The following is a 12,327-nucleotide window of genomic DNA, read 5'->3' as shown; positions in this document are numbered from 1 at the left end:
CATATTGAATGGCGGTGCAGGCTCGAAGGGCCGAATGGCCTACTCCTGCACCTATTTTCTATGTTTCTAATTCCTGTAATTCTGTGCTTGAGCTTTATTGGGGTTGCGTCAGACTATTCAGAATGTGATTTAAACCTCACTCAGAACTCACAAAGACCCACAGCCAACATACATCATTTGGATAGATACAATGTGCTGTTCTGTTTGCTTTGTTGTTACCTTCTCCTATCTAACAACGATCTATTCTACCTTGATCTCCATCCCCCACTGTCTAATTTTCACACCTCACACTTCCTTATCTCTCCCTCTCCCCTGACTCAGTCTGAAAAAAGATCTCGACCCGAAACGTCACCCATTCCTTCTCTCCAGAGATGTTGCCTGACCCGCTGAGTTACTCCAGCATTTTGTGTCTCTCTTCCCTAAAAGCCCCAAATGGTCTCAACTCTTCTCGCAGCTCTTCTCGCCCTCCTCCAGAGATGCTCCCACTGAGTTACTCCGGCATTTGGGTCTATCTTTGGTCACCACCAAATTGTTAGGCTTGAAGCATGGTCAAATATTGCAAATTTGGCGTGTACAAAGGGTCTACAGACACTGGTTCACACCGAAGATAGACACAAAATGCTGGAGTGACTCAGCAGGTCAGGCAACATCTCTGGAGAAAAAGGATGGGTGATGTTTTGGTGGCCGGGACCCTTCTTCAGACCCTTCACGCTGCCTCTACTTCATATGGAAACGGAACGTATTTTTACTGGATATTTTGAGATTGATGGAAAGTTGGTATAAATTTTTAAATAATTAATTGTGTACGTTTTTAATTAAAAGGTGATATTTTGTGCTGACCTCAGTGTTGATTCAATATCGCACGGAAACGGGCCCTTCGGCCCATCGAGTCCACACTGACCATCAATCTCCCATTCACTCTAATCCTATTTTCCCACTATTACAGCCACTTCCTACACACGAGAACAATTTACAGAGGTCAAATTGCTATTGGGGAAATGGGAGGAAACCCACAGGGTCACAGGGAGAACGTGCCAACTCCACTCAGACAGCATCTGAGGCCAGGATAGAACCCGAGTCTCTGGCATTGGTGAGGCAGTAACTCTGCCACTGAGCCACCCTTAAGTATTAAATTATTGACTAATACCAACTTGAATAAGGAAGCCATTATTCACACTTAAACCTTGAAAAAAAGAGTTGTTCAACTGCGTAAAATATCCCAACAAAATGTAATCCTGTTCAAATATGCACTCTTCTCTTTAAAAGACTTGGACAACGATCTGGCAGTAATGCAGGTTGGTCTCATCCACTGTATGCCAAGGAAGTCTAAGTATATAACCCTAGCAGATCAGCATATTCACTCTAATTGTGTTTTCCCACTATTACACCAACTCCCGACACATTAGGGGCAATTTACAGAGGCCAGTTCAAGTTCAAGTGAGTTTATTGTCATGGCAGGCAGTGACTAGTGGGGTACCGCAAGGCTCAGTGCTGGGACCCCAGCTATTTACAATATATATTAATGATCTGGATGAGGGAATTGAAGGCAATATCTCCAAGTTTGCGGATGACCCTAAGCTAAGGGGCAGTGTTAGCTGTGAGGAGGATGCTAGGAGACTGCAAGGTGACTTGGATAGGCTGGGTGAGTGGGCAAATGTTTGGCAGATGCAGTATAATGTGGATAAATGTGAGGTTATCCATTTTGGTGGCAAAAACAGGAAAGCAGACTATTATCTAAATGGTGGCCGACTAGGAAAAGGGGAGATGCAGCGAGACCTGGGTGTCATGGTACACCAGTCATTGAAAGTGGGCATGCAGGTGCAGCAGGCAGTGAAGAAAGCGAATGGTATGTTAGCTTTCATAGCAAAAGGATTTGAGTATAGGAGCAGGGAGGTTCTACTGCAGTTGTACAGGGTCTTGGTGAGACCACACCTGGAGTATTGCGTACAGTTTTGGTCTCCAAATCTGAGGAAGGACATTATTGCCATAGAGGGAGTGCAGAGAAGGTTCACCAGACTGATTCCTGGGATGTCAGGACTGTCTTATGAAGAAAGACTGGATAGACTTGGTTTATACTCTCTAGAATTTAGGAGATTGAGAGGGGATCTTATAGAAACTTACAAAATTCTTAAGGGGTTGGACAGGCTAGATGCAGGAAGATTGCTCCCGATGTTGGGGAAGTCCAGGACAAGGGGTCACAGCTTAAGGATAAGGGGGAAATCCTTTAAAACCGAGATGAGAAGAACTTTTTTCACACAGAGAGTGGTGAATCTCTGGAACTCCCTGCCACAGAGGGTAGTCGAGGCCAGTTCATTGGCTATATTTAAGAGGGAGTTAGATGTGGCCCTTGTGGCTAAGGGGATCAGAGGGTATGGAGAGAAGGCAGGTACGGGATACTGAGTTGGATGATCAGCCATGATCAGATTGAATGGCGGTGCAGGCTCGAAGGGCCGAATGGCCTACTCCTGCACCTAATTTCTATGTTTCTATGTTTCTATGTGTCCCTGATAGGACAATGAAATTCTTGCTTTGCTTCAACACAACAGAACATAGTCAGCATTGACTACAAAACACATGTATTAACTATAAACCTGGTAGACACAAAATGCTGGAGTAACTCAGCAGGACAGGCAGCATCTCCGGAGAGAAGGGATGGGTGACGTTTCGGGTCGAGACCCTTCTTCAGACTCTTCTTCAGCTGCTTGCCCCGTTGAGTTACTCCAGCATTTTGTGTCTACCTTTGATTTAAACCAGCATCTGTGGCTCTTTCCCACCCAACTATAAACCTACATGTTTTAGGGACATGGGAGGAAGTCAGGGTTAATAATCATGTGAAGAAGTGCAGTGGTTGGTATTGTTGAAATTGAAATTGAAATTGATTTTATTAGGGACAGTGCATATTAATAAACATTTACATGTAATACGCAAGATTGTAGCCAGTAGCTAATTTCCATCTTTAGTCCCAAACAAGGTAAACATATCCCAAACAAGGTAAAAACAAAAGACAAAAACAAACCAAAACAAACAATATGGTTTAGCCTGCAGTCATAACATAGAATAAATAACAAACACTCAACACAGTTTAAAGTCCCAAAGTCATTGTCCCTTCCCTCCTTGCTCTCCCTCTGCGCTGAGGCAATCCAAGCCTCCGATGTTGTGACCCCGCCGGGTGATGGTAGGCAAGTCCCGCGGCTGAATCCGAGCTCCGCAAACGGGCCGGTTCAAACCCCGCGGCCCGGGGCGGTCGAAGCTGCCGAAGCTGCCGTCCTCCAGTCCAGCGGACGCAGCTGTACTTGCGGGAGCTACGAAAAACAGAACTCGAGCTCCCGATGATGTCGTCCACTGACCCGCGGCCGAGCGTCCGAGGCTCCAAAGTCGGGTCGGAAGTTGTGCCGAAGACCACAGCCCCGAAGACGGCCAGGCTCGCGTTGGTAAGTCCTGGCTCTGCTCCACAGCCTCCACAGCATCGAGGTCGGTCGCAGTTGGAGGCCGCCAGCTCCGCGATAGGCCTCAGCGCAGACGGACACGGAGACGGGGGATACGGCAGGAAAGGTCGCATCCCCCCGAAGGAAGAGTCAAAAAACATATTACACCCACCCCCCCCCCACACACACAGCTAAATAAACCGAAATAAACTGTAAAAACAGGACAAAAGAAAACAAAAAACAGAAAAGACAAACGGACTGCAGGCGAGCCGCAGCTGCAAGGCAGCGCAGCCACTCCCATATTTGGAGAGAAGGTCATCAAATGAAGAACATTAAGCAAGGAAATCTCTTTCCCATGAAACAATACCACGACTCCCATTAACATTACTATGCAGCTGACTATTCCTGGGCGATGCAACAACTTCACGTAGGTTGTGATGAATCGTAGCGTCACACAGCAGGCAAAAAAACCTTCAGCTCGATTTGTCCATGCCCAGACCATCGCGCAAACCAACCTCTCTTCCACTGACTCCATCTGCACTTCACGCTGCCTCGGCAAGGCCACCAGCATAATCAAGGACCAGTCTCACCCCGGCCACTCACTCTTCTCCCCTCAGGCGAGGTACAGAAGGGTGAAAACTCTTCTATTTTTTTTTAATCTGAGATGCATCGTTCCAATGAAAACTAGCTCAGGCTCAAAACTTTTCCCTGGAATGTCAGAGGTTGAGGGGGGATCTGATAGAAATATATACAATTATGAGATTTATTGTGTAGCGGTGATAGTCAGAACCATTTCCCCCCAGGGTAGCAATGTCAAAGACTATAGGACTTAGCTTATGGGTGAGAGGGGAAAAGTTTAAATGAGATGTGTGGGCGAGTTGTTTTTTGTATAGGCTGCCTGGAACATACTTCCAGGGTGGTGGTGGAGGCGGATATGATTGTGGCATTTAAGAGGCTTTCAGAGAGACACACATAGATATGCAGGGAATGGAGGGATATGGATTATGTGTAGGTGGATGAAGTTAGCTTATCTTGGAATCACACACGTTGTGGGCTGAATGGCCTGTTCCTGTGCTGTACGTTCTATGTCCTATCTTACACTGTGGCATGTAATGTTTTAGCATTTGTCCCAATGGCCAGAGCAAGTTTTGTTTTGCACAGAGTGGGATGGGTGCCTGGAACATGCTGCCAGGGGGGTGGTGGAGGTAGAAATGATAGTAGCATTTTACAGGCTTTCAGGTAGGCACATGGATATGGTTCAATGGTCCTTTACTGTCACGTGTTCGAGGTACAGTGAAATTTTGATTTGCCATCCAGTCATATGAAAAAAGCAACGAGATACATAACTACATAAAGATTAAAGATACTTAAACAGCCACCACAGTGGTGTGTGAGAATCCCCGGGGCACACAGCATAAGTCATCGGTTCAATGTCCGGGCCACACACACGCTCCTTCACCTTCGTGATGTGACCAGAGTTGTACCGACCGCTGTCACTCTCTCTGCAATCCCTGTCCGCCCGAACAGTCACAAAGCCGTCCACACTCGCACCAGACTCCGGGATGTCCTCACAGAGCCATGTCCCCGCAAACACCGAGACCACCGCACTCACGGCACTCCCTCCAAGTCCTCACCAGCGCAGGCAGCACGCCCATCTTGCTTTCTCAGCGACCTCACGTTCCCCACTGTGATGGAAGGCAAATAACTTATACCTTCTTTCCTCCTATTCGTCGGGGCAATCGAAACATCTGTAGTCGGGGCGATCAAAGCTCCTTCAGTTGGAGCTCCCGAAGTCGATCGCTAACAAAGGGACCGCCAGCTCCACAACGTTAAGGCCGAAGATACGATATGGAAAAAGTCGCATCTCCGTCGGGCAAAAAGATAAATCACATTTCCCCCAACCCCCCCTCCCCCCACACATAATACAAAGACTAAAAGCACACTAAAACATACAAGTAATAACAGACTAAAAACAACAAAAGAAAGAAGGGACAAGACAGGCTGTTGGCGAGGCTGCCATTTATGGCTCCACCCGGTGTATGCAGGGAATAGAGGGATTATGGATCATGAGGTGGAGATTAGTATAGCATAGCATCATGTTCAGCACAGACATTGCGGGCCGAAGGGCCTGTTCCTGTGCTCCAGGCTTCCATAGTTATTCTACACAGTTCATGAATCTCAACACGTGGAAACAGCCTGGTGTCTTCATTTGCAATCTGTTCTGTGCTTGAATGCCTCCCTATGTTATAGTGACCAGAAACTGAAATCAACGCTCCACTTCTGGTCTCCGTAAATGTTTTATAAAGTATCAGTATCACATCCAGGAGTCATTTCAGTTCCGTCAATTGGTCACTTTATTATATTAATCTCTGCAATCACGGTGGCGCAGCGGTAGAGTTGCTGCCTTACAGCGAATGCAGCGCCGAAGACCCGGCTTCGATCCTGACTACGGGTGCTGTCTGTACGGAGTTTGTACATTCTCCCCGTACCTTCGGTTTCCTCCCACACTCCAAAGACGTACAGGTTTGTAGATTAATTGGCTTGGTAAATGTTCAAAATAAATTGCCCCTAGTGGGTGTAGGATAGTGTTAATGTGCGGGGATCGCTGGTCGGCGCGGCCCCGGTGGGCCAAAGGGCCCGTTTCCGCTCTGTATCTCTAAACTCAACTAAAAAACTGAACTTTAATGCAACGTATTTACAGTAACAACTGAGTTCATCAGATTCATTTTATTCCTAACGACATGACTAACCTTCATCTAAAGAAATCTGCTTTGGAACCAATATGGAGAACTTCACATTTCGCAAAATGCAACTCATTTTTCAATTCCATGTCATTCGAAAAATTTGCTTGATTTAACAGACGAGTTAACAAAAGAGATGCTAATTATTTCAATGACATGATCACCCATATGTTAATCGATAAATATCAATCATGCATGTTTCCAAAACAAAATTAAGATATTCTGCTTTTAAAATACTAATTGATTGGGAGGGATATGAGCCAAATATAGGCAGGTGGGACTAGTACAGATGGGACACCTTGGTTAGCATTGGCAAGTTGGGCCGAAGGGCCTCTTTCCATGCTATATAACTCTTTGACTTGCTTTGTATTTCTTCAGCTGCTGTATGAAAAGCTCATAAGTTGAAAGAGCAGAATTCGGCCATTCGGCCCATCAAGTCTACTCCGCCATTCAATCATGCCTGTCTATCTTTCCCTCTCATCCCATTCTCCTGTCTTCTTCCCATAACCCCTGACACCCTTGAGTTCACAGTGTAACGGAGGGATATAATTAAGGTAGAATTACACCGTCTTTTACCCAGAGTAGGGGAATCAAGAACCAGGTTTAAGATGAGAGGGGAAAGATTTAATAGGAAGCTGAGGGGCATCTTTTTCCACACACAAGGTAGTGGCTGGCTTATCGAGTGAGCTGCCAGAGGAGGTAGTCGAGGCAGATACCACAGCAACGTTCAAATAGGTACATGGATAGGATGGGTTTAGTGGGGATTGGGCCAAACACAGGCGGGTGGGACTCGTGTCGATGGGGCTTGGCCGAAGGGCCTGTTTCCGTGACTCTATGATTTGCCTTGTATTTCTTCTGCTGTTAATTCTTTGCCGTTCCTCGGGCATGCCAGACCCCCCCCCCCCCCCACTACAAGTCACTCACCTTTATCAAAGCAACATTTACAAGCGTTGACAATATAAACTCACATTCCAAACGCAGCTTTTACTGTGTGTGACTTGTGAAATATCAACCCACTTAAGAAGGACAGAGCGTGCTTCAGCTGCACTCGAACTTAGTTAAAGGCACAGCTCTCAATTATTTCATGACCAACAAACTTGGCCCTATGAATAATAACATTCTGTTTGATCTGTGCTCCATTTCCAGCATCTAAGTAAAAATAATATTTGATAACCCCCCCCCCCCACTTCGTTCATTAGATTCAATGTTCAGGTCATAAGTGATAGCAGCAGAATTAGCCCATTCGGCCCATCAAGTCTACTCCACCATTCAATCATGGCTAATCTATCACTCCCTCCTAACCCCATTCTCCTCATAACCTCTGATGCCCGTACTAATCAAGAATCTATCTATCACTGCCTTAAAAATATACATTGACCGGGCCTCCACAGCCTTCTGTGGCAAAGAATACCACAGATTCACCACCCTCTGACTAAAGAAATTCCTCTTCATCTCCTTTCTAATGGAACATCCTTTAATCCTGAGGCTAAGACATCTGGTCCTAGACTCTCCCACTAATGGGGACATCCTCTCCACAGCCACTCTATCCAGGCCTTTCACTATTCGGTAAGTTTCAATGAGGGGTCCCCTCAACCTTCTATACTCCAGCGTGTGTAAGCCCAGTGCCGTCAAACAATAGACAATAGACAATAGGTGCAGGAGTAGGCCATTCGGCACTTTGATGGCTGATCATCTACAATCAGTACCTCATTCCTGCCTACTTGCCATATCCCCTGACTCCGCTATCTTTCAGAGCTCTATCTAGCTCCATCTAAAGTGTCCAGAGAATTGGTCTCCGCTGCCTTCTGAGGCAGAGAATTCCACAGATTCGCAACTCTCTGGGTGAAAAAGTTTTTCCTCATCTCCGTTCTAAATGGCCTACCCCTAATTCTTAAACTGTGGCCCCTGGTTCTGGATTCCCCCAACAACAGGAACATGTTTCCTGCCTCTAGCGTGTCCAATCCATTAATAATCTTATATGTTTCAATAAAATCCCCTCTCATCCTAAATTCCATCTTATGTTAGTCAGCCCACTCATTCCTGGGATCATTCTGGTAAATCTCCTCTGGATGGTCTACAGAGCCAGCACATCCTTCCCCAGATATGGGGCACAAAATTGCTCACAATACTCCAATGTAGCCTGACCAGAGCCTTAAAGAAGCTTTAAGTAATGGCATCCAGCCCATCCACCACAGAAGCAGATCTGCAGTCACATATTACAATCGCTCCACACCCTTATCCACCGTGAATGTCTCGACTGTAACCATGCATTGTCTTTCCGCTGACTGAGTAGCAGACAACAGAAGCTTTTCACTGTACCTCGGTACACGTGACAATAAACTAAGCTGAACTGAGTTGAACTAAAGTTGAACTTGCCACATTAGATCATTAGTGAGCTGCATACCAATTTAACACTTACATGGATTTTTCAAAAATATTTAAAACCTATCCATGTACCTGCCGGAGTGTTTCTTAAATGTTGGGATAGTTCCTGCCTCAACGACCTCCTCTGGCAGCTCGTTCCAATACACCCACCGTGAAAAAGTTACCCCTCAGATTCCTATTAAATCTTTTCCCCTTCACCTTGAACCTGTGTCCTCTGGTCCTCGATTCACCTACTCTGGGCAAGAGGCTCTGTGCATCTGCCCGGTCTATTCCTCTCGTGACTTTATAGACATGAATAATCTCATGATTGGCCTCGAATCCACGGGGGAATTCCCCCCCCCCCCCCCCCCCATCGAAAAATCGCACATCGGAACATTTATCGGAAGGGCAGTTTCATCAATGTCTGGGCTGGATTTCAACCCAAAAGCGGCAGAGGTGAAATGAAGTGCAGGATGGAACTGCAGATGCTGGTTTAAACCGAAGATAGACACAAAATGCTGGAGTAACTCAGCGGGACAGGCAGCATCTCTGGAGAGAAGGAGTGGGTGACGTTTCGGGTCGAGACCCTTCTTCAGACTGACATCAGTCACCAATTCCTTCTCCATAGATGCTGCTCAAAGATCCTATAGCGAGCTTTGATGTTGCCTGTCCCGCTGAGTTACTCCAGCATTTTGTGTCTATCGCCTTGTCTGTGCCCCCACGTCTCACTGTGAAATGCACACGTTCTCGACATTTAGCATTTAAGAAGGAACTGCAGATGCTGGAAAATCGAAGGTACACAAAAATGCTGGAGAAACTCAGCGGGTGCAGCAGCACCTATGGAGCGAAGGAAATAGGCAACGTTTCGGGACGAAACGTTGCCTATTTCCTTCGCTCCATAGATGCTGCTGCACCCGCTGCGTTTCTCCAGCATTTTTTGTGTACCCTCAACATATAGCAGTCTGGAGAAGGGACCCGACCCTATTCGTTACCTATTCCTTAACCCTGAAACGTCACCTATTCATTTTCTCCACAGATGCTGCCCGACCCGCTGAGTTACGCGAAGCATTTTGTGTCTCTCTTCGGTATAAACCAGAATCTGCAGTTCCTTCCGACGCACTTCTCAATGTATCAGCAAAACAGCAACAACCCACAAAATCAAAGCCCACATCAAGTCCTGCTCGTGACATTTAAACGGGGCCCTAAATGTTCGGTTTAAACGTGTTCCTCTATGTTAAACGCCAAAAGGTAGGAATTTCGGCCAGTAAAAGGCAGTAAAGAGTTTGCAATATATAAACACAGGGGCAAAACACAAAATCCTTCCATCGCAGCTTTTTGTTGTGTATCTTTCATTCATTTGTTCTACATCTCTCCATATCACCGTTTTCAATAGAGAGTTAGATTTAGTTCTTAGGGCTAAGGGAATCAAGGGATATGGGGAAAAAGCAGGAACGGGGTACTGATTTTGGATAATCAACCATGATCATATTGAATGGTGCTGGCCCGAGGGGCCGAATGGCCTACTCCTGCACCTATTTTCTATGTTTCTATCTATGTCTATGTTTCTATATCTCTCGTTTTCCCTCTCCCCTGACTCTGTCTGACGAAGGGTCTCGACCCGAAACGTCACCCGTTCCTTCTCTCCAGAGATGTTGCCTGACCCGCTGAGTTACTCCAGCATTTTGTGTCTCTCTTCCCTAAAAGCCCCAAATGGTCTCAACTCTTCTCGCAGCTCTTCTCGCCCTCCTCCAACCCCGCACCACAATAACCCTCAAAGGTGCAGCAGAGGTGAGCAAGAAATCGTAAGAAAGTAGATAACCCCCGAATCCAACTCGGTGTTTAAACCACCATCTGCTGTTCCTTCCCACACACACTCGCCCTTTTATCCACACTAACCCACAGACAGCCAACACTAAATTAAAAAATATATATAAATGCAACACAAAATAAAATAATAATACTCTAGATCTTGGTATCAACCAACAACTTCAAAACTCAATAAACCATATATAAATATGTTTTGAATTCAAAATTAGTAAGTAAAGATTTGTAGATCTTGATATCGGCCAACAGCATTAAAACTAAATAAAAGCATATAAATAAACACATTTTTAAATAATTACAAATTAAATATTATTTAATTATTATTTTTTTATAATTAAATAAGTAAAGACTAGATCTTGATATCAACCAACAGCATTAAAATATATAAATATATCAAAACATTAAATACTCTAGATCTTAATATAGGCCAACAGCATTAAAACTAAAAAGATATATAAATACATTCAATTAATTACATTAAAAAACAATAAATAAAGGTTCTAGATAAACCATTCTGGTAAACTAGTCTGGGTCGCAGCCCCCCTCTCTCTCTCTATCTCTCGCTCTCAAACACAAGCCTTGGGCAAATGTTATACAGCTCCCCCTTGATACAACCCCATTCAGAAAGTCTCGCTAATGCGTTTCGATTATCACGAGAAAGGTGACTTTTAAAGGGTTTCGGGCGGGTAAAGGGGAGCTGGCGGACGGGGTCAGGTTAAACTCACCCAGTTGACAGAGGCAGAGGATTACGAGGATCCAGCGAGACTGGGACTGCATGGCCACCACGCCGCTGCCGCCGCCGCCTTGCTCTGACAACTTGTTGGAAGTGGAGAGCCGAGACTGCCCCGCTGGCGGCCAACTTCCCCCTGCCCTCCGTCGCCGCTCCCAGCCGGCCGGGAGGAGCTGTGCATGGAGCCCTCCGCCGGAGTCGTGTCTGACTGACTGCCTGGGGGAGGCAGATGCACCCTGCCCGGGGAGTGGCTGCCGAGAGACTGCGTGGGGGAGTACCTCACTCTGACTGTGATAGGAAGAGACAGAGGCGCGCACACACACACACACTGTGTGGAGTTCCTCTGACTGACTGTCTGTGTGTGTGTGGGTGTGAGGTGGGACACAGAGAGAGAGAGACACAAACACAGGCAGCGTGGGGTACCTCTGACTGTCTGTGGGGGAGAGAGAGACACACACACAGATGCAGCGTGGAGTACCTTTAACTGTGTGTGTGAGAGAGAGACAGAGACACACACACAACGGGCAGTGTGTACCTCAGTCTCTGTGTGTGTAGGGGAGAGAGAGACACACAGAGACAGTGTGGACCTCTGACTGTGTAGGAAGGCGAGAGGGGCAGAGGCACAGAGGCAGTGGCACAGAGGCAGTGTGGTGTACTTCGGTGTGACTGTGGGGGAGAGAGAGAAAGTGCGCACAGGACCTCGGTCTATCTGTGTGTGTGGGAGGGAAGAGAGACTAAGCAGAATACATCGGTCTTATTGAGTGTGGGGGAGAAAGAGAGAGGTGTGGGGGGGGAGAAAGAGAGAGGTGTGGGGGGGGGGAGAAAGAGAGAGGTGTGGGGGGGGGAGAAAGAGAGAGGTGGGGGGTGTGCATATATACACAGACAAAGCAGAGTTATACTGTGTATGTGGGAGACACAGATGGACTGAGCACAGTACCTCGGTCTTACTGTGTGTGGAGAGGGGGGAGAGAGAGACGTGCACTCACAGAGGCAGAGTCTCTCAGCCTGCGTGAGAGGGAGGGAGGGAGGGAGACACACACACACACACAAGGTGGATGTGAAATCTCACCTGCCTGTTTCAGTGACAGGCACCCGCCGCCAGTGAACGAAGACACCCCCATAACTCTCCCTCCACTCTCCCCCCTCCCCCTCCCTCTCCTCCACCCCCTCCCCTCCCCCTCCTCTCTCCTCCCCCCTCCCCTCTCCTCCCCCTCCTCTCCCTCTCCCTCCCCCGACCAAATGA

At 46.9% G+C, this 12,327-nt stretch overlaps 1 protein-coding gene across 5 annotated transcripts in view; it reads right to left on the bottom strand.

Annotated features, from left to right (window-relative positions):
- The window catches only part of ptprz1 (protein tyrosine phosphatase receptor type Z1), a 193,041-nt gene extending 181,482 nt beyond the window's left edge, over positions 1-11,559 (bottom strand). The window contains exon 1 of one of the 5 annotated variants that reach the window (XM_033037615.1): positions 11,080-11,559. In XM_033037615.1, coding sequence (XP_032893506.1) covers positions 11,080-11,131 — 52 coding nt within the window. In that variant the 5' untranslated portion in view covers positions 11,132-11,559. The remainder of the gene's footprint in view (positions 1-11,079) is intronic. The other 4 variants (XM_033037614.1, XM_033037616.1, XM_033037617.1 and 1 more) reach the window with 4 other exon arrangements.
- Between the last annotated feature and the right edge of the window lie 768 nt (positions 11,560-12,327).

This window comes from Amblyraja radiata, chromosome 19, assembly GCF_010909765.2.
Source record: "Amblyraja radiata isolate CabotCenter1 chromosome 19, sAmbRad1.1.pri, whole genome shotgun sequence".
Classification (NCBI taxonomy): domain Eukaryota; kingdom Metazoa; phylum Chordata; class Chondrichthyes; order Rajiformes; family Rajidae; genus Amblyraja; species Amblyraja radiata.
Note: the sequence above shows the minus strand (reverse complement) of the source record. Positions and strands in the feature narration are given on the sequence as shown.